Below are 27,964 nucleotides of genomic sequence, written 5' to 3' on the forward strand. Positions count from 1 at the left end.
CCGGGGCCGGCATTATTTCAGGGCCCCCCACCCCGGGCCCGGGGCTGGGCAGGAGGTCAGACTAGAAGGCTCCTCAGTGGCCCCCCCCGCCCCGTGGGGGAGGAGAACCGGCCCCTCCCTCGCTCGCTCGCGCGGGCGCCGCTCCCTCCGCGGGCGCTAGGACCCAGTAGAAAGTTGTCATCCCGGGCCTGGATTCCAGCCTGGCTTCCCTGGGTGTGACGTCAGCCAGCAGCCCCGGCCCCCCCGCCCGCGCCCCCCCCGCCCCGTTCCCAGGCCCGTAGCGCTCGGGAGGAAAATGTTACTTTCCGTCCAGCCGCGGGCCGCCATCGCCACCTTCGGCTACAATAAAACCAGCAAGAAGGTAGGAAAAGCGGCTGCGTCCGCCCCCGCCCTTGCACCCCGGAGAGGAGAAGTGGGGTCCCCTCCCCGCTCCCTGCACCCCCCGGGCGCCGCGGGGCCCAGCTCGGGCCGGCCCGAGTGTGCCGTGGTGCGCGGGGAAGTTCAGGGCGCTGCCCCCCCCCATGTCCCCCCCCCAGGGTGACGATCTGCCCCCGCGCTGCTGCTGCTCCACCAAGTGTAGGCAGGAGAATCGCTTTTCCGCCCCCCCGCCGCTCCCGGGCTGCGCCCCCCACCCCGGAGTGTGGGGGTGGGCTGAGGGTTGGGGGTGGGGGGGAGCTGATCTCCACCTCGGGGTTCGCGGAGGGGGGGGGTCCCCGTGTTCCGGGGGGAGGGGGTGGATCGGTGGGTGAATATCCCAGGCAGGCCAGGCCTGGCACCAGATTCCCAGGGAGGGAGGCACGTGGGTGCCAAGGGCGGGGGGACCCCGTCTGCTCCCCACCTCCCTCGGGCTGTGGCTGGCTCTGGGGCTACCTGGGGGGGGTCTGTGCCGGGCAGAACGCGGAGGGGGTGTTATTGGGCGTTGGGGTCAGAGTTAGGGGGTTTAGGGTCTTGCTGGGATTAGACTTTGGGTTTGGATGTTGGAGTGGGGGCTGGTGGGTTAGAGTGGGGGGTGGCTGGGAGCCAGGACTCCTGGGTTCTATGCCTGGCTCTGGGAAGAGAGCATGGGCTAGTGGTGTGGGGGGGCTGGGAGCCAGGACTCCTGGGTTCTCTCCCCAGCTCTGGGAGGGGAGTGTAGCCTGGGGTTAACCCAGTGGGGTTTGGGGAGGGGGGAGCCAGGACTCCTGGGTTCTCAGCCCAGCTCTGCCACTGGCTGGCTGGCGGTGTGACCTTGGGGGGGACAAGCCTCTGTGCCTCAGTTTCCCTGTCTGCAGAGTGGCACCATGGGGGCAGGCGGGTGAATTCTTATGTCTCTGAATCCTAGCGAGACCCTCTGCCCTTCACAAGCCCCTTCTCCCACAGCGCCACCCCGGCGGCCCTGCCGGGGGGGCAGATCCCTGGTGTCCTGTTATCACGGGGGTAACAGCGGGAGTCTCTCTGTCCCATGGGGCAGGATCCATGCAGCACCCGGGGGCCTCCAATACCCCCCCACTCTGTGTTCTTTGATTCCCCCACCCCAGACCCTAGATTACACCCAGACGGATGGCTCTGTAATCCAGACCTCTCCCTCCCCTTTCGGGGCTCCCTTCTGCAGACCAGGTCTTGGATTCCCCCCCACCCCTTGTCCCCGTGACATTAACGTCCTGAGCGTTGGAGATGAGTCTGCAGAGCCAGGCTGAACTCCCCGACCAGAAGCCACGACTGATGGGCCCCGCCACCCCCCCGAGTGTGTCCCCCTCCCCCCCCGCCAGGGTCCACCGCCGAGTCAGGCCCGCGAATGCAAAGTGAAGAGCTCCGAGAAGCCAGCTGAACACGTTTAAAATCATTCCTTTGTGGGTGCGAGATCTGTCATTTTCCAAGCCACTGGACTTTCTCCGGGGGAGTGTGTGTGCGAGTCTGGGGGATCAGCGCGTGTTGTCCGCGGTGTTCTTGCGCCGGCCTTTTCTGTCGGCGGGGGTTTGCGGGGCGTGTCGGCACGTGTTGGGGTGTCTGTCTTTGTGCGCCCGGCTTGTCGCCCTGTAACTGCCGGTGCGGGTCGGGTTGTGTATTTGGGGCAGCAGCGTTTGGATGTGCACCTGACACATAGTTGCCGTATTGACGTGCGAGACGGTGCGTTTGTTGACATGCTGGTGAATTTGCTGTGGTGTGTCTGTGTTGGCGCACGTGCGATGGTCGTGCGCGTGTCGTACTGGTGAGTCTGGGGGTGATGGTCGGGGGGGAGCGACAAGGTGGGTGAGTTTGTGGCACACCCCACCGCTTGGCCATTGGAGTGGTGCGTGCGTTTGCAGAGGAGCTGCTGGGTGGGAGCGCGTGGTCCGGGGATTTTGTAGATCTGGGTTTCCAGTCGGGATCTGGGATTGTGGGACGCAGTGGGACACGGGTCCACCCCACATGGGCAGTTCTCAGCCACAAACCAGCCCCGCCCCCGATGTCTGCAACACTGCCGGGGACGCGGAGAGTCAGAATACGTCTCCCCTGAAGTTAGGGGAATTTTTGCCTCATAATTTGCTGACTGTCTGAGTTACTCATCGCGAGCGAGTGGAAATACTCTGCGGGGAACTCTGAGATTTGGGCCATTTCTTGGGGTGCGACATTTCGTTGATTTTGCGTATTTCAGGGGGTCCCGTGGCTGGGACGGTTTGGTTTGGTTTTGGGCAGGCCATGTTGATGAGGCTCTGATCCGGGCGGGGAGTTTCTAGTTGCTACGTAAAAGCACCGTGACTAATAGCTTCATAGACTTTTAAGGCCAGATAATCCCATCTGACCTCCTGCCTCGCACAGGCCAAAGGATCTTGCCGTTCCTGCACCCAGCCCATATCTTGTGGTCGAGCTAGAACTAATATCTCGACTGGACAGGAACTCAGCTCAGACTCCAGGGCCACCTAGTGTCCTGTCTCCGACAGGGGCCAGCACCAGATGCTTTAGAGGACGATGTAAGAACCCGCCTGTTAGCCCAGACACCCCGAGCGACGCAGTTAGACCACCCTAGTGTAGACAGCGCTGTGTGGCCGGAGCGCTTCTCCGAGCAACACAGCTCCCGCCTCTCGCGGAGGTGAATTCACCGCGCCGATCTCCCATTGGGGCAGGTAGCGTCTCCGCTACGCACCGCAGCTGCACCCGCGCAGCACGGGACGTGTAGACAGGCCCTCGGCTGTGGCCCCGCATCTCCCCCTCCCAGGCGAGGTCCTGGCCCCCCGCTCCTGTTCTGGGGCGCGTCTCCCTCTCATTCTCCTGCGGTTCCTCACTTCTAGAGTTTGACCCCTCCAGGAGCTGTGTCCTCCCTGCCTGTGACAGCCCCGCGGGCTCAGGAGCTGTGTAAACGGCCCGTCTGAGTCCTGAGCCCCGGTTCTTACCTCTCTCTGCCCTCCTGGCGCCTCCTGGGATGTCCGCACTGCTTGGGAACCCGGCTCCGTGGATTCCCGGCTCGGTCGTCTGTCCACACTGCATCGCCAGCCTGGGTTAACACTCGCTGGCCCCGCGGCTCCCAGCCACGCCGCTGCGTCCACGTCTCTGTCTCGGGTCTGTGTCCACACTGCGAAATGACGGAGCTGGGGCCTAAATCACAGTGAGATTCGGTTCTCCCCACCGCGCCCGCCGCTCCAGCAGGTCCTAGGACCTGGGTCCTGAGCGCTTGCTGGCCAGGGCCAGACTGATTTGTGTGTGGATGGAAGTGGGGCTTGGCTCAAACCTGAGTCAGAGCCCGGCCTTTAGTGTGCAGGGTAGACGTACCTAAGAACCCCAGTCATGGGCCAGGGCCCCATGGCGCTTGGTGCTGTACATTATTTAGGTCTATTACAGTAGCACCCAGGAGCCCCATTCACAGGCCAGGGCCCCATGGTGTTTGGTGCTGTACATTATTTAGGTCTATTACGGTAGCACCCAGGAGCCCCATTCGCGGGCCAGGGCCCCATGGCGCTTGGTGCTGTACATTATTTAGGTCTATTACGGTAGCACCCAGGAGCCCCATTCACGGGCCAGGGCCCCATGGCGCTTGGTGCTGTACATTATTTAGGTCTATTATGGTAGCACCCAGGAGCCCCATTCACGGGCCAGGGCCCCATGGTGCTTGGTGCTGTACATTATTTAGATCTATTACGGTAGCACCCAGGAGCCCCATTCACAGGCCAGGGCCCCATGGTGCTTGGTGCTGTACATTATTTAGGTCTATTACGGTAGCACCCAGGAGCCCCATTCATGGGCCAGGGCCCCATGGTGCTTGGTGCTGTACATTATTTAGGTCTATTACGGTAGCACCCAGGAGCCCCATTCACAGGCCAGGGCCCCATGGTGTTTGGTGCTGTACATTATTTAGGTCTCTTACGGTAGCACCCAGGAGCCCCATTCGCGGGCCAGGGCCCCATGGCGCTTGGTGCTGTACATTATTTAGGTCTCTTACGGTAGCACCCAGGAGCCCCATTCCATTATTTAGGTCTCTTACGTAGCACCAGGAGCCCCATTCGGGTCTCTTACGGTAGCACCCAGGAGCCCCATTCACGGGCGCTGGGCGTGGGCTGGCAGAGGAGATATTTGACATGATGGTTTAAAGAACCAGCCCCTCTCGTTAGCTTTGAAATGAAACCCCCGACCCCGTAGCCTTTGGCTCGTGCGCTGCCTGGGGTCAGCGGGGCCCTGACCGGCTCCTGCGAGCCGAATGCGAACGGGTCACTAGGCACCGGAGCAGCCTCCTCTGGGTCACCGGCGGGAGCGGCCTGCCCAGGGGGGCACAGACCCTAACTGGCTTCACGACTGAGCTTGCCGAGTCCGTGGAGGGGACGGTCTGACGGGACAGCAGCCGATCTGCCACTACTAGCAAGTATCTCCGCCCGCCGGCCGGCCGGGGACGGGACACTGGCTGGGGAGGGCTCTGAGCTACGACAGAGAATTCTTTCCCGGGGGTCTGGCTGGTGGGTCTCACCCATGTGCTCAGGGACTAACTGATCGCCAGATTTGGGGTCTGGAAGGAATTTCCGCCCCGGTCAGATTGGCAGAGGCCCTGGGTGGTTTTCGCCTTCCTCTGCAGCGTGGGGCACGGATCACTTGCAGGTTTCAGCTAGTGTCAGTGGTGGATTCTCCGTAACTTGGAGTCTGAGGACGTCAGTGATTCAGCCAGAGGTTTGGGATCTGTTACAGGCGTTACGGGTGGGGTTCTGGACACGCAGGAGGCCAGACTAGGGTCTCTGGGTCTGAGCTGGCAAGGCCCACGCCTGAAAAAGGAACTGCAGTGTTGGGGTGCGGGGGGGGGACCCCAGTTCTGAGCAGAATAATTACAACATGGCCGTGTAGGTGTCCATATGGAAATCTGGGCAACAGGGAGGCTGTGTGGCCTAGTGGTAAAGCACGGCCTCATATCCAGGCAGCCCGGTTCTAGCATCCTGGGCAAGTCGCTTCTTGCTCTGTGCCTCAACTTCTGCATCTGTGAAATGGGGTTAATGATCCCACCCGCCCTCGGTCACGTGCTGTGGGAGCGGCGCTCGGTGCTGTTTGTTTTATACCTGGCAGTTTTCAATGTTTCTGTTAGTTTAAAAAAAAAATTGGCCGATAAACCTCGATCCTGCACCAATTTCCCCACATGCCTCAGTTCCCGCTCCTGAGACGCGCCATGAGCTTTTTCGGGGGGAGGGGGGGTGTTAAACATGTGCGTGAAACGGGGCGCTGGGGATACGTCAACCAGGCCAAGCTTCCCGAAGGCCTGGCACCCACAGATCAGGCCTGGAGCTTGCAAAGATCCCAGCGAGGTGGTTGGGCTTTTCAAAAGGGGCTCGGAGAGAGCGTTGCAATGGGAGTTGTGGGTTGGGATGTTACCCGGGTAATATCATTATTAATGGGGGTAATACGGTAGCACCCAGGTGCTCCAGTCAAGGCCCCATGAGCCGGGTGCTTTACGTGGTTTATTAGGTGGATTACGGTAGCCTCTAGGCGGCCCAGCACCCGCTCGCTGGCATTGCGTCCTGGCACCTGAGCCCTTTTGAGAACCCGGCTCAGACGGTGGGTGCTGGGCACCGTGACCCACTACTGCCCTGCAGCCCCACGGCCTAGCAGCAGCTTCAGCCCACCCGGGAACGAAATAAATCTTTGCAAATGTAGGTAGCACTAGAAGGAAAAAAAATGCCTTGAGGAATGTCATGGTATCAGCCCCACCCAGCTGGCATCACTGCCCAGGCATGTGTTGTTGTGATAATTAGTGATGTCACCAACCATTTCCTGTGGCGGGGGGAGAAGGGGAGAGAGAGGGAGGACAATTCTCCTGCAGGCCAAGTTTAGCATCACTGGAGGTTCCTGTCCCTCTGTGACTGAGTCATCCAAGTGTCACTGCAGGAGCTGGTGGGTGAATGCAGACCGGAGCGGTGGCTTTCACAATGATCTCGGTTTTCTGACCAGTCAAAGTACATCTGGGCTCCCGCGTTTGTGAGTTTTGTGTCGGGGTTTTGTTTTTAAATTCTCGGAGGCGTTGACCAAACTTTCGCTCAGTACAAATGGTTCCTCCAGAAACAGCGTTTTAATAACGATGACAACCGCCCCCCTCATTCTCGTGTCTCCAAGCGCTTTGCGAAGGAGGTCAGCGTCAGCGCTGTTTCGCAGCTGGGTAAACTGAGGCACGGCGCTGCCGTGACGTGGTGGCAGGACCAAGAATTGTCCGTAGATCGCCGGCCTCCCAGCCCAGGACTGAGCCTTCCCCACAACCCCCGGCCTTCCTCAGTGAAATTGGCTAAAACTGACTCTAAGCAAGTGTGACACTGACCAGTCTGTTTTCACCTGGGAGGGGCCAACCCTGAGCTCTCAAAATCACGAGTTTGGCTTGAAAATCAGATTTTATACAGATTCTTCTTCGGCGCCTCCTCGTGGCCGAGCCTTTCGGATCACACTCAGGTCACATTTTCAAACTTTTCCCTGCAACCAGGAGGGCTAGAAATTTACCCCCCCACCCCCCAATTAAAGCCGAGATTTTTGCCTGACCCTCTGGCTCCTGGAGCTGGGTCTTTCAGAGAAACACCAGATATTGTGAGACTCGTGATAAGATCCTGAGCATTGGCAACACGTGGAGACCCGACCTTTTTTTTTTAAAAAAAAACCCAAGGTGGAAAAGTAATTAGTACCTCCGAGTCCCAGGCCTGGAGCCAGCCCCAGCTGTGCTCGGTGCGGTACAAACATACTCCAGATCGTTCCATTCCACGCGCCTTGGGGCGTGCCAAGAACCCAAGGCAAGGGGATGATTGTTCCTTGCATAACCCTGCATTTGGTAAGCACGTTCTTACTGTCTCAGGCTTGGATTTTCAGAGGAAAACTGAAAATCTCGCCGGCACATCCCAGCTTAGGGTTCCACCAGGCTAGAGTCAGGGTCCCTCTCTCCAGCTGCCGGCTTGGAGCTGTTCCACTCTGTGTAATAATTACACGCTGGCCCCACGGCTTGGTAGTCAGGGCCCTCGCCTGGGATAGCGACATCTGCGTCAGGCGGAACAGGGAGTGGCATCGGGGTTCCCAGCTCCGCCAGGCTCTGATCACTGGGCTGCTGGCTATTCCGGGGCAGAGGCGGGTCTCTGGTTCTGACCTGAAATCCCACCCTGGCGCCCGGGAACCCGCGGCATCGAAACCGGCGCGTTTACACGGAACGTTTCGGTCGCCACAAACCGGCGTTTTCCCTGGTGTGGTTGACGAACGCGGGAGCGGCTTTGGTGCGGAAGCTGCGCCGTTTCCTGCTCTCTGTCCGGCTGACGCGCCTTCCTTGGCGTATTGCGGTAGCAGCCTGAGCGCTCGCCGCGCCAGGTGCTGCACGTGGGGTCCCTGCCCCAGAGAGCTTCCATGGACAGCGCGGGGACTTGCCTGAGGTCGCAGGCTGGGGCCGTGGGGTTGCCGGGAGAAGAACCCAGGGAGCCTCACAGCCAGGCCCCTGAACCCGCCTTGCTCCTGGAGCTGGGGAGAACCCAGGAGTCCTGGCACGTCCCTCCCTCGGAACGCGGTTCTGCCACCGTTCGCTTCACCAAACCCGCCCCCTCCGTTGCTCTCAATCCCACAGACATTCCTCCGACTCCACCCGCCTCTAACGCTCCCTGTCGCCCTGGGCGCGCAGCGTCTCTGGCCCGGGGGAGACCTGCTGCCGTCAGGGGTCTCCCCAGATGCAGAGTCCTGTCGGCTTCATGGGGACGGCGCTGCAAGAGGGGTCTAAGGGCGGCATTTGGGTAAGGGAGTTAGGCACACAACAGGAGTCTGGCACCTAACTCCCCTGGGCCCTTTGACAATCCCTTGCCCCCCAGTGGGTGAAACTAGCCCGCTGCACCATGTCCCTTTGCACGTCCCACAGGGCCCCCCCATCCCCCTTTAACTACCAGCTCAGCCAGGCCTCCTGCCCCTCCCCGGCAGCCCTCTCCGCCCGCCTCGCTGCCGCAGCCCCGACCTACCACCTGGGCTTCTCTGAAGCCAACCCGTGTGCTCCGCTAACGCCGCCCGCAAGTGAAATGAGCAGCGCAGGGGAGAGGCGCTCGCGGCCCGTCCACCCTCCCGGAATAACCATGTTGACACATGATGCCGAGAACGTGGCTGGGGCCAGGTCACGTGCTTTAAGCGTGTTTCTTTTCATGCCTGTGTGGACCTGCCTGGAGAGCCGCGTCCTGCCCCTCGCGGCTGGCTGGGCCGAGCTGGGGTTTGTTCCGCTCTCCAGGCTCAGCGGACAAGGCAGAGCAGGAGCCGGTGGCTGGAGGTGAAGCCAGAACCATCCTGACTAGACGTAGGGCCCAAGTGGTGAACAGGGAGGGGAACTGATCCTTGGACCCGCTGCCCGAGGCATGTGGGGTTTCTCCGTCTCTGGGAAGGCTGTACCTCGAGGTGGGGCTGTCGCAAGGATTGGGTGTAGCTCAACCACAAGGTATGGGCTGGCTGCAGAAATCCTTGGGACAGGCTCTCGGACCTGGGGGTGTGTGTGGGAAACTGAGGCACGGACATGTCTTGCTCAAGATCCTGCAGCAAAGTGGGGTGAGAACCCGGGAGTCCTGGCTCCCAGGCTCGCTCAGGAAACTGTTCACCTTCTCCTGTGCATCGGGAAAGCTTCAAATGAGGAAACGGGTGTCAGGGAAATTAAAGCGGGCGTTTCCCTGACCTGGTTTAGTTTCACCCTGTCTGGGCCCCTTTCCCGTCCCAGATCCCCGGCGCTGGCCCTGATCCTGTTCAGTTTGGGGTCCCCCCTAGTGTCCCGAGAGAGACTCATTTCTGTCTCTGGTTTTGTGAAGGCGACTCTGCTCCCCCCTGGCCCCACTTCAGGCACCTCCCATCCCATCCCGTGCCTCACTTTCCCCAGCAGTGTCTCACAAGGAGGAGTTGATAGATTAGTATTTGCCAAGGGCTGTGAGCTCCCTGATGAGCTGGTGGAGATGTACCTCTCTCCTAGAGCTGGAAGGGACCCCGAGGGGTCATCGAGTCCAGCCCCTGCCTTCACTAGCAGGACCAAGGACTGATTTTACCCCAGATCCCTAAGTGGCCCCCTCAAGGATTGAACTCACAACCCTGGGTTTAACAGGCCAATGCTCAAACCACTGAGCTATCCCTGGCCCACAAGGAGCACAGGAGCGTTGCCCTCTGCTGGATGGCACAAGAACTGCTCATGTGTGGCCCATACACCCCATACTGCTTTGTGCTACTGGAGATTCCCCCGTTAACTCAGTGGGGCTGGGGGCTTTTGGAGCGGGGGTGGGCTGAGTTCTAGACTTGTAGCTGTTGTGAGGCCCTGATGCTCGGTGCCTCACCCACGCAGGCCCTGCAGATTTTGGGGTGAGCTCCAACTCCGCGTCTGTCAGTGTCCCGCTCCCCAGAGAGGCTCCCAGGCCGGGTTGGGCTAGTGCCGGCTGCCTAGGGAGGAGCATTGGACCAGCGCCCCGTGCCGCTGCCGTCAGGGAGCAGGGAGCCGGCTGCTGCAGAGGTGGATCCCCGTGGGGAGCTGCGCGGCTATGTCTCAACCCCTGGGCCCAGACTGGTACCATTCCCGTGGGCTCAGCGTTGGGCGCTGGGCAGACCTGGCCCGGCACAGGCTCTTGCTGACCGGGAGCAGCTCTGACCACAGGGTTCGAATGGGCCCAGGAGCAGCCAGAGTCTGTGTGAGAGCGAAGGGCTGAGAGGGCAGGGACAGGGCTGCGGTGGAGGCAGGGAGGGGCCGATGCCCCTCACCCCCGACCCACAGCCCCCTGCCAGCCCAGCCCTGGGCTCCCCCTCCCCAGCTCTGCCGGTGCCCCTCACTCCCGACCCACAGCCCCCTGCCAGCCCAGCCCTGGGCTCCCCCACCCAGCTCTGCCAGTGCCCCTCACTCCCGACCCACAGCCCCTGCCAGCCCAGCCCTGGGCTCCCCCACCCAGCTCTGCCGGTGCCCCTCACTCCGACCCACAGCCCCTACTAGCCCAGCCCTGGGCTCCCCCACCCAGCTCGGCCCGTGCCCCTCACTCCCGACCCACAGCCCCTGCCAGCCCAGCCCTGGGCTCCCCCACCCAGCTCTGCCAGTGCCCCTCACTCCCGACCCACAGCCCCCTGCCAGCCCAGCCCTAGGCTCCCCCAGCTCTGCCGGTGCCCCTCACTCCCGACCCACAGCCTCCTGCCAGCCCAGCCCTGGGCTCCCCCACCCAGCTCTGCCAGTGCCCCTCACTCCCGACCTGCAGCCCCTGCCAGCCCAGCCCTGGGCTCCCCCAGCTCTGCTGGTGCCCCTCGCTCCCAACCCGCAGCCCCTGCTATCCCAGCCCTGGGCCTCTCCTGAGCTCTGAGCCAGCCCTTCCTGAATGCTGCAGCGGTTTTGCAATGTGGAGTGACGCCCACACAGGGCGAAGCGGATTCCCCCCCACCCCGCCGCCCTGGTGACCTCACTCAGCAAATCACAGCCCAGCCTGGGGAGCAGGGAGTTGCTGTGCCCAGCCCTGCAAGTGCATTGCACGCCCCTCGCACACTGGGGCACAAGCATTTGGGCCCTGTGGCTCTCCTCGTGCATCGCACGGCCCCTCCCTTCCATCCCCCAGTGCACATCCTGCCCTGCTGGGTCTGGGGTGGGGGATGGGGTCCAGCTGCGAAGGGCTTTGACAGGATCCCAGGGGTTAGGGTCTGAGCCCTCCCTACAGGCCGGAGTCGGGGTTGGTTCCAGGCACGCGGGAGCGGGGGGGGGGGCACATTTCCCCGCCTCTCCTCGCCCTGTGGCTGAACTGAACACAGGGCCTGCAGTTCAGCGGGGTGTGGGTGTATTCCTGCTTCTCCCCCCCACCCCAGCTCTGCCCCACGACTCCCCTCCTGCCCCAGGTGCTGCCAGGCGGGTCACAGACATCCCTGTGGCTCTGTCCTGGTGGGGGCAGGGCAGCGGCCAACCAGTCACCGGAACCCCAAGGAGCACGTGGGCCAGTGGCTGGGAGCCTGGGCTCCTGGCTCCTATTCTGGACTGTGCCACTGACACCCCGCGTGACCTTGGCCCCATCCCTTAGCCTCTCAGCTGGCGCTGCTGTGCAGGGTGGTGGGCGTCTTGCGTGGTTGCTTGTTCCACCGGCATCCAGAGCGCCCCCTGGGGGCGAGCGCTGTCTGGTGCTCTGTGGCGGGCGGGGCTGGCAGGTTAAAGGCCTGGCCGGGGGCAGGTGGGTGCTTTGGAACCTGGGGCTGCGACCCTGGAGGAATCCGGCTGGATTTCCGCAGAGGAACCTCCACTGCGGCTGAGTCAGCTTCCTCCCTCCCCGCTCCATCCTGCGCCGGGGGATAACCCCGAGGAGCCAGCACGCCCGGCCGGCCGAGGGCCGTGCTAATAACATACCCCTGCGAGCAGCACGACCCCAGCCCAGGCAGCAGGGCAGTTGGGGAAACTGAGGCATGGGTGGGGGAAGGGACTCCTCTGGGGTCGCATGGCGGGGCCATGGCAGAGCTGGGATCAGAATCCAGGAGTCCTGACAACCAAAGAGGGGGAGTAGGGCATGAGGAGCCCAGGGCTGGGCTAGCAGGGGGCTGCGGGTCGGGAGTGAGGGGCACCGTCAGTAGGTCTCTGGGGGTGTGTGGGGGGTGAGGCTCCAGGTCCTGGGTTCGATGCGCCAGGTCGTGACTCCTTCCCCCCCCCCGAAGAACAATATTAAAGCTGTTTTGAGCCGCTTTCCTCATTGGCCGGCTCATTGTGATGTCACTGTTAACTCAGCCAGTGGCCACATGGCTGGCTTCAGCTTGTTTGCGTGCTGCATTCTGATTGGTTGGAGTTTGCTGCTCGGATGGTGGCAGCGCTGGGATTTTTGCTGCCTCTCCTGGGGGGCGGGGCATGTGTGTACATATCGGGGGGGGGGAGGCGGGAATCACCCCCAGGCATTTGCACCAGGACCCATGAGGCCGGGAGGGGGCAGGGAGTTGGGCCTTCAGCAGTTGGGGTCCCGTGATGAAGCCCTAGCCAGAGTGTGGGGATGGTTTGGGGGGTGAAGCCTCAGGTTCAACCCCCTCAGACTCAGCCCCCCCGGACTCCCGCCAGGCCTCATGCCACTGACTGCACCTAGGAGGGTTTAAACTGGCCCGTGTAGGCGCTGACCCCCATTCTGCCCCCCCCCCCTGCCCCCACTCCCGCTCGTCCGAGTCCTCTCCCTCCCCCCAGCACCTCCTGCAGGCCGCTGAACAGCTGATTGCGGGGCACCCACTATTTTTTTTCTGTGGGTGCTCCAGCCCCGGAGCACCCCCAGAGTTGGTGCCTGTGCTGGTCCCTGAAACCCACAGCCCTGCCCGCCCCCCTGTTGGCATTACAGGACTTAGTGAGGGCATCTCAGCCCTACATTCCCCCCTCCCCCTGCCATGCTCCTCCCCAGAGGTGGCTGCATGTCCCCAGGACCTGTTACAATCAGGCTTCGGTTCAGTGGAAGCTCCCTTTGCTGACTGTCCGCTGTCCCCAGCCTGCCACCCCATCCCTCTCCCCTCCCCGCTGAGCAGCAGGCAGGTGGCCGCTCTCTGTTGCTCCCGGAGATCCCTGGGGGCTAGGAAAGTGGGCCGGGGCAGGAGGAAAGATTCAACGAGCTGGAGGGGGAACGTGCGCTTCGGATCCCACTGCCCCCACCAATGTCCCTCGGGAGCCCCGCCCCCTGCTCACCAGCTCCGCCCCCTCTTGTCTCCCAGCAGCCTTATGTGTCAGTGGCCCAGCAGATGGCGCCCCCGAGTCCCAGCAGCAGCAACAACAACAGCAGCAGCGGAGGCGGCGGCGGGGGAGGCGGGGACCAGCTGAGCAAAACCAACCTGTACATCCGGGGCCTGCACCCGGGCACCACCGACCAGGACCTCGTCAAGCTGTGCCAGCCGTACGCCGGGGCGGGGGTGTCTGAACCCCTGCAGGAGGGCTCCACCCCGGGGGCATCTGGGGGGCTGACACATCCCTCCCGGTAGGGCACAGAAATGGGGGATGGAGGGTGTCCGACGTGGGGGCAGGAGATGGGGGGGATCTGACATGGGGGGCAGGAGATGGGGGTGTCCCACGGGGGGGCAGGAGATGGGGGGGATAAGACCTGGGGGGCAGGACATGGGGGGGTGTCCCATGTGGGGGGGGGATCCGGCATGGGGGACAGGAGATGGGGGTGACCCACATGGGGGCAGGAGATTGGGGATCTGACATGGGGGCAGGAGATGGGGGGTGTCCCATGTGGGAGGGGATCTGACATGGGGGACAGGAGATGGGGGTGTCCCACGGGGGGCGCAGGAGATGGGGGGGATCTGACATGGGGGGCAGGAGATGGGGGTGTCCCATGTGGGGATCCGGCATGGGGACAGGAGATGGGGTGTCCCACATGGGGGCAGGAGATTGGGGATCTGACATGGGGACAGGAGATGGGGTGTCCCACGGGGCAGGAGATGGGGGGATCTGACATGGGGGGCAGGAGATGGGGGTGTCCCACGGGGGGGCAGGAGATGGGGGGATCTGACATGGGGGGCAGGAGATGGGGGTGTCCCACGGGGGGGCAGGAGATGGGGGGATCTGACATGGGGGGGAGATGGGGGTGTCCCACGTGGGCACACGGGGTGCCCTGGACGCTCCTTTAGACCTTAGCCAGAGGCTGAGATGCGGCCACGGGCCCGGGGCTCGTCCCCTCCAGATGCTGCTTCTGCCTGGGGCTCTGAATAGAGCTGGAGACCCCCCCCCCAGCCCTCTGGGCTCCCCCCAGCTCCTCCGGTGCCCCTCACTCCCGACCCGCAGCCCCTGCCAGCCCAGCCCAGCCCAGCCCTGGGCTCCCCCCAGCTCTGCCAGAACTCCTGATAAGCTGGGATCTGACCCAGCGGTGTGGGGCCATCACCCCATTTTGGGCGAGTCAGGCGCCTAGCAGGGACTGGGGCAAACTGTCCCCCTGGAGCTCTGCCTTGGCCGGGGGTGGGGGGACATGAGGGGCTCTGGGGGATGTGGGGGGGCTGGGCAGCCCATGGAGGGTGGATCTGGCCCCGCAGCAGCCCAGGAGCCGGCGTTGGGGGGGAGTGGGGGCGGTTGCTGCCGTAACCTCAGCTCACCCCGGCCGGGAATGCTGGAAGCGGCCCAGAGCCCGCAGCAGCCCTGGCAGGCCCAGGCAGTTCGGATCAGGAATTTGCGGGGGGAGGGGCTCCGGGAGCTGCTCTCAGCTGAGGGGGGGGGGCGGTAACTCCTTCAGGGCTAGGTCAGGATTTAGGGATGTTTCCACGTCTCCATTGCACCCCGATTTTCCAGGCCCTGGTGCCTCCTGCTGTGACGCGGCTTTGCCCCCTTGGGTTGCTTGGGGTTGCCGGCTCCTGCGCGGTTTGTGAAGGGTTAATTCAGCCTCGCTAGTTGGGGAAACTGAGGCACGGGGAAAGGTGAAACGGGAGGGGAGCGGAGGCTAGTGGTTAGAGTGAAGGGGGAGGAGGGGATGGAAACCAGGACTCCTGGGTTCTCTTCCCACCTGTGCCGTTGGCTGGCTCTGGACCCTAAGGGAAATCGCTCCCCTTTCCCCCTCTGCCTCAGTTTCCCCACCATCCATTTCCATAGGTAGTGTCTATCCAGGGCCATGGGCCTCTGCCATGTTCCCTGCCCTGCCTTTGGGCTCAGGAGGTCCCCCGGTGCCACGCAGCGCCAGGGACTTGGTCAATCCGGCAGCTGGTCGGATTTCCTCCCCTACCCTGCCTGTCTCCGTCCCTCCCCGCCAGGAAATCCGGCCAGGCTGACCCGGAGGGGGGGATGGGCTGTTTCCTTCCCTGCCTTGGGGTGGGGCTCAGAAGTCATCTGCCCTTTAAAAGGCCAACCCCCCAACCCCCCGCCCCTGCATCCTGGGGGAGGGGAAATCGCATGACCCCCAGTGCTGGAGGCGGGGCTCTGGGAACTGGGGATCCCCAGCCTGCCCCACCCCTGGCTTTGCAGATGCTCTGTGGGGCCGCTGCCCCCTGGGAATTCCTCATTTAACCCTTTCCCAGCTGGTGGATCTTTCTTAGCTGGCACCAATGGGCATTTGCCCCAAGTTCATTAAAGCCCCCAGAGCTCTGCCCCCTACCCCCACCCTGGCTGCAGGATTCGCCTTCACTTCTCTGCCCAAATCAACGTGGCTGTTAAACAGCCCCCTGCCCCACCCCAGAGGCAGCCGCTTCTCAGTGCCGGGTGAGGTTTGGGGGTGGCAGGCGCTGTGGGATGCCCCGTTATGGGTCCCGCTGGCCGCTCTGCCCCATTCCCACTGTAACTCCTCTCTTTGGCATCTCTCCCTCCCCCACCAGATATGGCAAAATTGTTTCCACGAAAGCCATCCTGGACAAGACGACCAACAAGTGCAAAGGTGAGGCCTGGTGCCCCCCAGCGGCGCCAGGGGAGGGTCCCTGGGAACCCCCCTGCTGCTTTCCCCAGTAGTCTGGGCTCTGGATAAATTCCAGCAAAGAGTCCCCATATACCCAGCCCCTGCGCCTCACCCCAGAGCCAGCTACATCTGAGCGCCAGGTGACGGATCCCTGTATAACTTGCCCCTGCGCCCCACCCCAGAGCCAGCCGCATCTCCGTGCTGGGCGAGGGGGCCCCATATACCCAGCCCCTGCACCCCACCCCAGAGCCAGCCGCATCTCTATGCCGGGTGAGGGGTCCCCGTATACCCTGCCCCTGCGCCCCACCCCAGAGCCAGCCGCATCTCTATGCCGGGTGAGGGGTCCCCGTATACCCCGCCCCCACCCCAAAAGGGCCCCCTCCCAGTGCCGTGTGAGGGGTCCCCGTATACCCAGCCCGTGCGCCCCACCCCAGAGCCAGCCGCATCTCTATGCCAGGCGAGGGGTCCCCGTATACCCCGCCCCCACCCCAAAAGGGCCCCCTCCCAGTGCCGTGTGAGGGGTCGCAGGGTGGTCGGAAGCAAAAAATCCCATAAAGGGCTTTGAGACAAACCGCAAGATCCTAAATATCCCCCACACAGGCTCTGGCTTGAGGCTGCTGGGTCCCCCTCCCTCCCTGCCCTCCCCTCACAGCCCCCCCCCTTCTCTCCCAGGCTACGGCTTTGTCGATTTCGACAGCCCCACGGCGGCGCAGAAGGCCGTGACGGCGCTGAAGGCCAGCGGGGTGCAGGCCCAGATGGCGAAGGTAAGGGCCCCAGATGCCCCCTGCCCGCACAGAGATTGGGGGGGGGAGAGAGAGAGAAGTTGCTGGGGGTGTGGGACCTCCTGCTCAAGCACTGAAAGGGTTAATGGTTCCAGATGTAGGAGGTCCCTTCCCCCGAGCCCCCACCACCCTGGGGTGTCGTCCCCCCCGCCCTGTGTAGGTTTGTGACTCGCCCTGCAGCTGCCAGTGCCCCTGACGCAGCCGCAGCCCCAGCCCCATAGGGCAGGGGAGGCGGCGGTAATTCCCCACACAGAGGCCAATTTCCGGGGAGGGGAGACCCCTTTGGGGGGCGCTGGGCAGCCCCTCACTGCCGTGTCTCCATAGCAACAGGAGCAGGACCCCACGAACCTGTACATCTCCAACCTGCCGCTCAGCGTGGACGAGCAGGAGCTGGAGGGGCTGCTGAAACCCTTCGGGCAGGTGATCTCCACCCGCGTCCTGCGCGACCCCAACGGCACCAGCCGCGGCGTCGGCTTCGCCAGGTCAGAGCCCCCCGCCGGGGCACCCTGGGGGGGGGGGGGGTTGTCGGCATGTTGGAGGGGGAGGGGGTCGTTGGCGCTGGGCTCAGGCCTTCTCTCCCCCCACAGAATGGAGTCCACAGAAAAGTGCGAAGCCATCATCACCCACTTCAACGGGAAATACATCAAGACCCCCCCGGGGATCCCAGGTGGGCGGCAGGGCCTCGCGGTGGGGCACCCAAGGGGGAACCCGGGCAGCGGGAGCCGGGCAGGGGCTGTTATAATGACTCTCCAGGGAGCTGGGACCCTTCCCTTTCCTTCTGGGGTTAAGTCCTGCCAGGCCGAACTCGGGAACAATGGGGAAAGCAGGGGGCTGTGGGTTGGGAGTGAGGGGTCCCGGCAGAGCTGCGGAGGGGAGCCCAGGGCTAGGCTAGCAGGGGGCCGTGGGTCAGGAGCAGGGGGGGCTGCGGGTCAGGATTGGGGGCCCCCAGAAGAGTGTGTGGGGAGCCCGGGGCTGGGCTAGCAGGGTGGCGGTGGGTCGGGAGCAGGGGGGGCCCCCAGCAGAGTGTGTGGGGAGCCCGGGGCTGGGCTAGCCGGGGGATCATGGGTCAGGAGCAGGGGGGGGCTGTGGGTCGGGATTGGGGCCCCCAGCAGAGTGTGTGGGGAGCCCGGGGCTGTGGGTCGGGATTGGGGGCCCCCAGCAGAGTGTGCGGGGAGCCCAGGGCTGGGCTAGCAGGGGGGCCATGGGTCGGGAGCAGGGGGGGGCCCCCAGCAGAGTGTGTGGGGAGCCCGGGGCTGGGCTAGCAGGGTGGCTGTGGGTCGGGAGCAGGGGGGGCTGTGGGTCGGGATTGGGGGCCCCCAGCAGAGTGTGTGGGGAGCCCAGGGCTGGGCTAGCAGGGGGGCCATGGGTCGGGAGCAGGGGGGGCCCCAGCAGAGTGTGTGGGGAGCCCGGGGCTGGGCTAGCAGGGGGGCTGTGGGTCGGGAGCAGGGGGGGCTGTGGGTCGGGATTGGGGGCCCCCAGCAGTGTGTGTGGGGAGCCCGGTGCTGGGCTAGCCGGGGGGCTGCGGGTAGGGATTGACGCCTGCCTCTGTCCCTGGGCAGCCCCCTCAGATCCGCTGCTTTGCAAGTTTGCCGACGGGGGGCAGAAGAAGCGCCAGCCGCAGGGGAAATACGTGCAGAACGGGCGGGCCTGGCCGCGGGACGGCGACTCGGTGAGACCGGCTCCCTGGTGGTGGGAATCGGCCCCCTGCCCAGCCTGGGGCCCCCAGCCGCTCTCTGGCCCTGGATGGAGGAGGGGCTGCAGGGTCCCTTCTCGAGGGGTACAGCTGTGTGCCCCAGGCTTGCCAGGCGCCCGGTTTTCAACCCGAGCGCCCGGTCGAAAAGGGACCCTGGCGGCTCCGCTCAGCACCGTCGACCGGGCTGTTAAAAGGGCTAAGGCCTTACCTCCCCTCCTGCCCTGGCACCGCGCAGCTCCCCGGAAGCAGCCGGCACGTCCGGCTCCTGGGCGCAGGGGCCATCAGGGAAGCTCTGCGTGCTGCCCAAACCCTCAGCGCTAGCTCCACAGCTCTGATTGGCCGGGAACTGCGGCCAATGGGAGCTGCGGGGGCGGCACCTGCGGTCATGGGCAGCGCGCGCCGCCTGGCAGCGCGGACGTTTCCGGGAGCAGCACGGAGCCAGGGCAGGCGGGGAGGTAAAGCCTGAGGTAAGCGCTGCCTGTCTGGAGCCCGAATTCCCTGCCCCACGTCGGAACCCCCCTCTGGAGCCTGAATTCCCTGCCCCACGTCGGAACCCCCCTCTGGAGCCCGAATTCCCTGCCCCACGTCGGAACCCCCCTCTGGAGCCCGAATTCCCTGCCCCACGTCGGAACCCCCCTCTGGAGCCCGAATTCCCTGCCCCACGTCGGAACCCCCCTCCCAGCCCCTAACTCCCTCCTTCCGCACTCCAAACCCCTTATCCAGCCCCACCCCAGAGCCCTCGCCCCCGCTCTCTGCCCCAGCCCAGTGAAAGTGAGTGAGGGTGGGGAAGAGCAAGCGACCAAGGGAGGGGGGGCTGGAATGAGTGAGGGGCGGGGCCTCAGGGCAGGGGCGGGGCCTCAGGGCAGGGGCGGGGCAAGGGTGTTCGGTTTTGTGCAACTAGAAAGTTGGCAACTCTAGTGTGCCCCCAACCCACAAGCTGGTGGGGGGGGGGTCTCTCTGCCAGCTGGGGGGGGGGGAGACATGGATGGGTGTGGGGGGCTGATTCGCCCCTTCTTGTCTGGGGGGGGGTGAGATGCTGTGGCAGGGCAGTGGCTGCCTTGGGGGTTGTGGTGACAGGAGGGGGGGTTCCTGCAGCCGGGGAGGGCGGGGGCTGCGCTCCTGGGCAGGCCTGAGCCAGGCGTTGTGTCCCCACAGAGCGGCATGACCTTGACCTACGACCCCACCACGGCTCTGCAGAACGGGTGAGTCCCTGTGTCCTTCCCCCCCCCAATTCCCTCTATGTGTGCTGGGGGGGGCACTTCCTTTCTGTGCATCCCACAGTGGAGTTTAACCCCGTGACGCCCGGCACCCTCCTCCCCTCACAGGTTCTACCCAACCCCCTACAGCCTGGCGCCCAATAGGATGATTGCTCAGACCACGCTCGCCCCTTACCTCCCATCACCCATGTCCTCCTACCAGGTACCAGCGCGGTGGGGGGGTCACCTGGCCAAGGAGCTTCCGGCTGAGGGGAAGGGGGCTGGGGGCCATGTTGGGGCTGGGGGGCCATGTTGGGGTGGGATCCCCAGCTGGGGGGCCGTGTCTGGGGCTGTGTTGAGTGTGACCCCAGCTGGGGGCCGTGTTGGGGCTGGGGGCCGTGTCGGGGCGGGGGAGCCATGTTAGGGTGAGATCCCCTGGCTGGGGGGCCGTGTTAGGGTGAGACCCCCTGGCTGGGGGCCGTGTCGGGGCTGGGGAGCCGTGTTAGTGAGATCCTGGCTGGGGGCTGTGTCGGGGCTGGGGGTCATGTTAGGGTGAGATCCTGGCTGGGGGCCGTGTCGGGGCTGGGGAGCCATGTTAGTGAGATCCTGGCTGGGGGCCGTGTCGGGGGTTGGGGGGCCGTGTAGGGGTGTGATCCCCTGGCTGGGGGGCCGTGTTAGGGTGTGATCCCCAGGCTGGGGGGCTGTGTCGGGGGCTGGGGGGGCGTGTTAGGTGAGATCCCTGGCTGGGGGCCGTGTTGGGGGCTGGGGCGTGTTAGGTGAGATCCCTGGCTGGGGGCTGTGTCGGGGGTTGGGGGCATGTTAGGTGAGATCCCTGGCTGGGGGCTGTGTTGGGGGCCATGTTGGGGTGAGATCCCTGGCTGGGGGCCGTGTTGGGGGCTGGGGCGTGTTAGGGTGAGATCCCCTGGCTGGGGGGCTGTGTCGGGGGCTGGGGGGGCGTGTTAGGGTGAGATCCTGGCTGGGGGCCGTGTCGGGGTTGGGGGCATGTTAGGGTGAGATCCCCTGGCTGGGGGGCTGTGTTGGGGGGCCATGTTGGGGTGAGATCCTGGCTGGGGGCCGTGTTGGGGCTGGGGGCGTGTTAGGGTGAGATCCCCTGGCTGGGGGGCTGTGTCGGGGCTGGGGCGTGTTAGGTGAGATCCTGGCTGGGGGCCGTGTGGGGTTGGGGCGTGTTAGGGTGAGATCCTGGCTGGGGGCCGTGTCGGGGTTGGGGCGTGTTAGGGTGAGATCCTGGCTGGGGCTGTGTCGGGGCTGGGGCGTGTTAGGGTGAGATCCTGGCTGGGGGCCGTGTTGGGGCTGGGGAGCCGTGTTAGTGAGATCCTGGCTGGGGGCCGTGTTGGGGCTGGGGGTGTGTTAGGGTGAGATCCCCTGGCTGGGGGCTGTGTCGGGGTTGGGGGTCATGTTAGGGTGAGATCCCCTGGCTGGGGGGCTGTGTCGGGGGTTGGGGGGTCATGTTAGGGTGAGATCCCCTGGCTGGGGGGCTGTGTCGGGGGCTGGGGGGCCATGTTGGGGTGAGATCCCCTGGTTGGGGGGCTGTGTCGGGGGTTGGGGGGCCATGTTAGGGTGAGATCCCCTGGCTGGGGGGCTGTGTCGGGGGCTGGGGGGCCGTTGAGGTGTGACACCCCCCCCGGCCGGGCCCAGGGACCCCGCTGACACCCCTCTTCGCCCGCAGGTTCACAGCCCGTCCTGGATGCACCATCAGTCGTACCTCATGCAGCCCACGGTGAGGCCCGGCCCAGCCCCCGCCCCCCCTCGGGGTGTCTCTGGGCCTGGGGGGGGGGCAGGGGGGGCCCAGGGGAAGCAGCTTCAAATGCATCACTTCCTGTGGCACACAGGGATTTCATTGCCAACAGGAAATGATACAGACTGACTTTACACATCACTTTCTGTCCCTCGCTTGGTCTCCGACATCATTTCCTGTACAGCCTTCCCACCAGGGAAAGGGCCTTTCTGGTGCCAGGGTCTCAGCTGGCCCCAGGCTCCGCCCCCATCCCTGTGCTGATTGGCCGTACCAGCTCCTGTGGCCCCTGGCCCTGTGCTGATTGGCTATACCAGCTCCCGTGGCCCTAGGCTCCGCCTCCGGCCCTGTGCTGATTGGCTGTACCAGCTCCCGTGGCCCCAGGCTCCGCCTCCGGCCCTGTGCTGATTGGCTGTTGCCAGCTCCCGTGGCCCCAGGCTCCGTCTCCGGCCCTGTGCTGATTGGCTGTTGCCAGGTCCCGTGGCCCTAGGCTCCACCCCTGGCCCTGTGCTGATTGGCCGTACCAGCTCCCGTGGCCCTAGGCTCCGCCCCTGGCCCTGTGCTGATTGGCCGTACCAGCTCCCGTGGCCCTAGGCTCTGCCCCGGCCCTGTGCTGATTGGCCGTACCAGCTCCCGTGGCCCTAGGCTCCGCCCCTGGCCCTGTGCTGATTGGCCGTTGCCAGGTCCCTCTCCTCCCAGCCCCCCTGGCCGCTCTCCAACCACTCTCCTCTGCCGCAGGGGACGGTGCTGACGCCGACCATGGACCACACCATTTCCATCCAGCCCGCCTCCATGATGGGCCCCCTCACCCAGCAGTTGGGCCACCTCTCCCTCAGTAGCACTGGCACGGTAAGGCCCCCGTCCGCCGGCACCAGGGCCCCGGCCTGGCCTCCTTTGGGCACCAGCCGCCCTCTGACCTCTCCTCTCTCCTCCCCAGTACATGCCAGCGGCAGCAGCTATGCAAGGAGCTTACATCCCTCAGTACACGCCCGTGCCTTCCTCCAGCATCTCAGTTGAGGTAAGAGCCCTGTTCCAGGCTGAGGGCAGAGCCGGAGGGGCAGGCCCCTGCCACATCTGTCAGCTGGGGGGTGGAAGTCCTGTGGGCCGCGGGTTCTAATCTCCCCTTCACCCCTCTGCCTCGCTAACCGGCCAAGCCTCTGAAATGCAGCCACCTCTGGGGTGGGACGTGGCAGCTGCTGGACAGCTGATGCAGCAATAAGGAACTGGGGGATCACTCACCCAGCATTAAAATGCAGCCACCTCTGGGGTGGGATGTGGCAGCTGCTGGACAGCTGATGCAGCAATAAGGAACTGGGGGATCACTCACCCAGCATTAAAATGCAGCTACCTCTGGGGTGGGGTATGGCAGCTGTTGAACAGCCAACGCAGCAGCCTTGCCCTGGCAGGCTAGGACAGGAAGTGCGCCTGTCTCCAGCTGGCATCAGGTCAGCACGGGGCATTGGCTGGAAGCGAAGAGCATCTTGCAGCACCACTTGCTGCTGTGTCCCCTCCCCAGGCCTCCCGTTCGCTACCGAGGCTGGTCAGGATAGGGGTGCGGGGGCCAGGCGGGGAGGCCGGGCCAGGGTCACCCCACCCCCCTAACCTCCTGCCTTTCAGGAGAACAGCGGCCAGCAGAGCCAAGTGGCTGTCGAGTCTCCGTCAGATCACGCTGCCTACTCCTATCAGTACAGCAAGTAACTGCAGGTAAGGGCTGGGTGTGTGTGTCAGGGGATGAGAGCCTGTCCCTCTTGGTGGCACAGGCCCCAATCCGGCCCCAGGGTAGGAGACTGGCTGGTGGGAAATGGGGTATGGGGCCTTTCTCCTGTAGGGAGCACCGGCTCTGATCTGGCCCCAGGGCAGGGGACTGGCTGGCTCCGAGGGTGGGGAATGGGACATGGGGCCTGTCCCCTCTGCTCCTTGCAAACCCCTATATCAGTGAACCGTTCTCTCCCTCTTCAGCTGGACCAGGTGTCTCTGCTCCGAGCTCTCGCCCCGAGGGAGATCGCCACCTCCTCTTTGATTTGTGCTGCATCTAGAAGGTCGAATCCAATTTTTTTTTCTTCGTTCGTTTCTTTCTTTTGCAAAGAAAACAGTTTTGTAAAAAAAAAAAACACAAACAAAAAAAACAAAAAAAACGGCAATAGACTCTGCTCACCAAGGAACCAAAGCGGTGGAATGGAGGGGCTGGGTCACCAGATCCACTCCACACGGACGGACAGATGGACTGAGGCCTATTTTAATATGAGGAAAAAAAGTGTGTGGTTTATTTTTGGTGGTTGTTTTTGAAGAAACCCTTTTTTATTTGGGTGGTTCTTTAAGGAGACGGTGGATCTGGCTGCCCCGGCGTGGAGAGGCTGCAGATTCAAATCTCTGGGACAATCGTCGTTTTCTTTTGTCAGTTAAGGATTACTTTTTCGTTCCTTCCTTTTTCTTTTCTTCTCTCTTTTTTTTTTTTAAAGGAAAAATATGCAACGTTTGAACAATTTTATTTCAAGGGGGTTTTGGTTGTACTGCTCCCCGACCGATTCCGCCCATTTCTTCGCTCCCCTCCGGACGCTTTTCCACACCTGAATGCCACTGTAGGAGAAAGAATTTTTTCCGGAGGGAGGGGTTGCTTTAAAAGAAAAGGAAAAAAACCGCCACAAAAACCTACAAAAAAACCCCACAGTTGATTTTATTGTTTTTTGCTTTTTTTTTCTCCTGGGTTTTATAAAAAAGGAAAAAGTTCAAAAAAAAAAAAGAAAAAAGAAACACTAAAAAAAACCAGGATCTAATGAGACGAACCTAGCAGGAATCCGTGACTTTCCAACGGGAGGATGAGGCGGGAGATATGCTGCATCGTGCACTGGCTGGCGGGATTTTGGGCAGGGGAAAGGTTGGCCACGAACTCCGTGCCAGGACGCAGCTCCAGGAAACCTCTAGGATCCTTAATCTTCTCCCTGCTTGAGCTTTGCCGGACGGGATTGCTGCTCATGTTGGACTCCAGCTTGGACTGGGGGGATTTGTGGTCTCTGCTCCGGCCTCTGTCCTTTCCTATTAGATGCTACGTACGTGGACTCACCTGGGTCAGGACTCTGGACTCGGCCCTGGCCCCCCTTCCAAAAGCCTCGTGCCGCTTTTCTGCGTCACCAGTGACGTCTTGTGCTTCCGGACTCCACTCTGTGTCCACCCGTCCCACGCGCCTACAGCCCGAGGGGACCCGGCACCGGCTCGGCCCTGTCCGCCCTGCGGGATACACAGTGCCTTCACTGCCTGCGTTCCAGACCGTGCCAGCAGACCCCACCCTGCCGTCGTGGTGACCTCCCCGCCCCCCCAATGGGATCCGTGCATGGGGGGGGAACACACAAACCCCCCCCCCCACCCGCTGCTCTTCACCGCGGTAGGAACAGCTGATCGGCACGGGCCACAGGAGGACGGGGCCCCATGCCGCACCCACCTCGGTGGACAAGGTTGCGGGGGGTTGGTTGGATTCTGGGCGTGGCTGGATTGCCCCCCTTCTTCCCGAGAGGGGGGTGCTGGGTGGTGGCTTTTCGGGGGCGGGGGGGCAGAGCTGGTGCTGCCCTTGCTGCAGATGGGGATCTCATTTCTATGCACATCCCACCCCCACGCACCCCATAGCAGGAGGCAGGACAAGTGCAATAAACCATAACGCCCACCCCCACCCCCCAGATCCCTGACTCCCAAATCTCTTTTACCTGGAGACCAAGCTCTTAAAGGTACCAGGCACTTTAGACTTATCCGCACGTTCTCAAAACAACGTCCCCCCCCTTTGTGAAATGCTCCGCTGTGATTCCTTCCCCCCCAGATGGTGCTAAACCCTCCCCCTGCCCCACTGGATAGACACCCCCCCCGGCTGGCACAATCCGGCCCTCCCCCAATATCTGTTACATTGGATAGACTGTGAAACAGACAGGCCGGCCCCTTCTCCGAGGGACATACTGGGCCCCCCATCCCTGCTGGTTTCCCCTTCTTCAGAACCCCTGCCCCTCACCCCAGTCCTAACCCTCCTGGGCTGGGGGTTGGCCTGCCCTGCCCCTTGGAGAAAATAGCTCTTATGCAGCTGACAATCAGTGATGTTCCTATTGCATGCGCGAGTGAGTTGTGTAGTAGCGAGAGAAGCAGACGAAGGGCGGGGGGGGGGAGTTGGAGGGAGAAGGCAGCTCTGGCCAAGGGGTTTGTAGAGGGGGCAATGGGTGATTTATGCTGGGTGTGTGTGGGGGGGTGCATCTCCCCCCCTCCCAGTCCATTCTGGGCAGGGGGGAGGGGTGGACACCTGTTAGGTGTTTTCATTTCCATGTTCCAGCTGGGGTGAAGAATGGTCAGGGCCTGGCAAGTTAAATATTAACCCTCCCCCCCCTCCCCAGCTGAGAACAATTTAAGCGCCTCTGCACCCCTGCCCCAAGCCACCTTATCAAGGTTGGGGGGTCTCGGGCCTGGGCCGGGAGATCCGACTTTAATGGCCGAGCTCCCCCAGGGCGGGATGTGCCCCCTTCCCCCCCAGCATCCCATCTCCTGTTCCTGTTACAGCAGGAAGCCAGGGGGGCACCCAGCCAGCCTGGGGTGGGGCAGGGAACAGCGGACGCTCCCCCCGCCCCCCCCAGTTGCATGGTTCCTGGGGGCAGCCCAGCAGCCGGCCTGGCTCCACCTTTCCTCCCTAGACACTAAGGCGCATATGTGCCAACACAGAGCAAAGGGGGCAGAAAGGCTGCCCCACAAAATCTGCGCTGGGCCCAGCCGCAGGGGGCGGGGCAGGACTCCAAAATGCCCAAATCTGCAGGCGTCCGGCACCTTGCTTGGCCCCGTGCGGTGCCTTAATCTGCATTGTGGTGCCTGGCGCCGGCGCCGCTGGGCTCGAACCCGGGACCCAGGTGGCCTCAGAGCCCCTGGCGCTGGGACTCGGCCGCGGCCGGTCCTTGTGCCTCGGGAACCGTGCGGAAATCTGACGGGCTGGGCCGATCCCGGGTGCCGGGGGAGAGGGGATGGGGACGGACAGAGCCCCAGGGGAACCCCGAGAAAGCTGCAGACTGGCTGCCCCCCTCCCCCAATGGCTGCGTTTGAAGAGTTTTGTTCTTTTTCATGAATTTTTTTTGTAAGTTTCCTTAAAAAAAAAAAAAAAAAAAAAAGTTTCCTGGTCCTTTACCAGCCCCCTGGCTGGGCGGGGGGGCGGGGGGGGGGCAGAACTGTGGTTTTTGCTGCTCACATGTTCTGGGCGTTAAGTTCCACCTTTTGGAGGTGTTGGGGGGGGGGTCCCTGCTCACGCTAGCGCTGGGGGGGGCGGTGTTGGTGTCGCTGGCCGGGATGGCGTCTTCGGTTGAAATGGTTTGATCCAGGTTTTTAAAAACTATTGTATTGATTTGTGACATGAATGCGCGGGGGGGGGGGGAGATTTGAGGAAGGTTTAAGTTTGATTTTTCTGTGGAGATGCTTTTTGGGGTCTTTGGTTGTGCAGCCCCTGAACGCCCCCCGCCCGCCGGCTCGCAGGCCTGCTGTTTGCTTCTGAGCTGGGGGGGGTGGGGGGGGGGTTGTGTGTCCTGTCCATGGCTGCCGGGGGGGGGGGGGGCCCCCGGGGCGGCTGGCGCCTCCAGCTGGCACAGCCTGGCGGTGCGGGTGAGTCCCTCGTCCATTTCAGCTGCATGGGGGGGGCATCCCCTCAAAAGCCAAGCCCCCCCCCTCCAAAAAAACCCACCTCAGCACTTTGTTTGTAACAACCCCGGGCGGGGGGGGGGGGAAGCTTGTTAGAAATAAGCCAATAGGTTGCCCTGGTAACACCTCCCCCTCCCCTCTCCAGCTAGTTACCTGCCCCAAACACCTAGCCCGTCCCCCCCCGCCCCAGCCAATAAACCTCCTGCCCCCCCGACATGCCGGGGGGGGGGGCAGCGCGCCAGGTTCAATGTTTTGTCCCGTTAACCAAAGATCACTGGGCCCCACGGTGCTGCCCTCCCCCAGCATCAACCCCCTCCCCGGTGACAGGCCATTTCCAGGCAGCCGGAGGCGCCCGGTGTCAACCAAAGCAGCTGGCGCCAGGCCTGGGTCAGGGAACAGGCGGGGGGTGGGGGTGGGGCAGTGTAGGACCCCCCCCAAAAGTGCAGTGAAACGTAAAAGCAACCCCCCTGCCTCGAGCTGGGTTCCCTGCCCCGTGGGGGGGCCTGCTTGTCCCCACCCCACTGCTCTCAGCTCCATTCGCCCCCTCGCGGGAGGACTTGGGGGGCTCGGGGCAGAGCCGGGGCCGCTGCTGCCCCGTGTCGTATCTAGGAAGGGGGGAGCTGGAGTGGTGGGGTGCATGGGGGGGGGCTAGGCTGAGCGCTGCCCCCACCACACTCCAGCGCACCAGGCGGCGGGTTCTCCCCGGCCACAGGCTGCTGGGGGGCCCGGGGCCCTGCAGGCCGAGCCCAGCCATGGGCCAAGGCCGGCCCCTGCTGGGGGGTCCCACCCTGGGTGCCCAGTTGGCGCTGCCGTTCCCTGCCTCCCGCCCCACTGCTGGTGTTCAGGCCCCAACAATAAGAGGCCATTCGCCCCCCCACCCTTGCCCCACTGCCGGTGCAGGGGGGGTCGGGCCTGGCTGGGCCGGAATCCTGCTGGATTTTGAGTCTTGTGCCTTGATGGTTCCCTGCCCGACCCAGCCCCTGCACTTCAGGGGCGAGCGTGGGGCGGCCGGCGTCTATCTCCCCCATTAACAGCCTGGGCCTGCAGCTGGGTCCCGGTATCCCCAAGAGACCCCCCCCCGACCCCTCGCCCACACGCCCTGTGAGTTGTGCCAGTCCCTGAGGCCTGGCAGATCCTAGCTTAGCACCCCCCCCAGCACGCTG

The 27,964-nt window shown here is 63.7% G+C and overlaps 2 protein-coding genes across 6 annotated transcripts in view; one reads left to right on the forward strand and one right to left on the reverse strand.

Moving 5' to 3' along the window:
• The first annotated feature begins 232 nt into the window (after window positions 1-232).
• Window positions 233-23,849, forward strand: RBMS2 (RNA binding motif single stranded interacting protein 2). Of its 4 annotated transcripts, none has more exons than XM_039513943.1 (14): window positions 233-361; window positions 13,078-13,256; window positions 15,658-15,716; window positions 16,407-16,498; window positions 16,841-16,998; window positions 17,104-17,183; window positions 18,076-18,185; window positions 19,365-19,411; window positions 19,535-19,628; window positions 21,093-21,143; window positions 21,897-22,007; window positions 22,096-22,176; window positions 22,776-22,862; window positions 23,118-23,849. In XM_039513943.1, exons 1-13 carry the CDS (start codon window positions 296-298, stop codon window positions 22,854-22,856), a joined length of 1,209 nt encoding a protein of 402 aa, XP_039369877.1. In that variant the 5' UTR covers window positions 233-295; the 3' UTR covers window positions 22,857-22,862; window positions 23,118-23,849. The 4 variants fall into 4 exon arrangements, with proteins under 4 accessions (XP_039369877.1, XP_039369880.1, XP_039369879.1 ...); XM_039513946.1 differs by having other exon boundaries at window positions 16,847-16,998; XM_039513945.1 differs by having other exon boundaries at window positions 236-361; window positions 13,081-13,256.
• The window catches only part of BAZ2A (bromodomain adjacent to zinc finger domain 2A), a 40,297-nt gene continuing 35,959 nt past the window's right edge, over window positions 23,627-27,964 (reverse strand). Inside the window, exons 30-31 of one of the 2 annotated variants that reach the window (XM_039513939.1) lie at window positions 24,220-24,383; window positions 23,627-23,735 (exon numbers count right to left, since the gene is read on the reverse strand). In XM_039513939.1, the coding sequence (XP_039369873.1) occupies window positions 24,225-24,383 (159 nt within the window). In that variant the 3' untranslated portion in view covers window positions 23,627-23,735; window positions 24,220-24,224. Of the gene's footprint in view, window positions 23,736-23,955; window positions 24,384-27,964 lie in introns of those variants that run through there. The other variant, XM_039513938.1, reaches the window with a different exon arrangement.

This window comes from Mauremys reevesii, linkage group 25 (genome assembly GCF_016161935.1).
Source record: "Mauremys reevesii isolate NIE-2019 linkage group 25, ASM1616193v1, whole genome shotgun sequence".
Classification (NCBI taxonomy): domain Eukaryota; kingdom Metazoa; phylum Chordata; order Testudines; family Geoemydidae; genus Mauremys; species Mauremys reevesii.

Excerpts from the sequence above, each read along its gene's own strand:
- RBMS2 (XM_039513943.1), top strand. The coding sequence starts at position 296 with ATGTTACTTTCCGTCCAGCCGCGGGCCGCCATCGCCACCTTCGGCTAC. Across the intron at positions 15,717-16,406 it reads GACGACCAACAAGTGCAAAG|GCTACGGCTTTGTCGATTTC; the intron begins GTGAGGCCTGGT and ends CTTCTCTCCCAG. Across the intron at positions 19,412-19,534 it reads ACCACGGCTCTGCAGAACGG|GTTCTACCCAACCCCCTACA; the intron begins GTGAGTCCCTGT and ends CTCCCCTCACAG.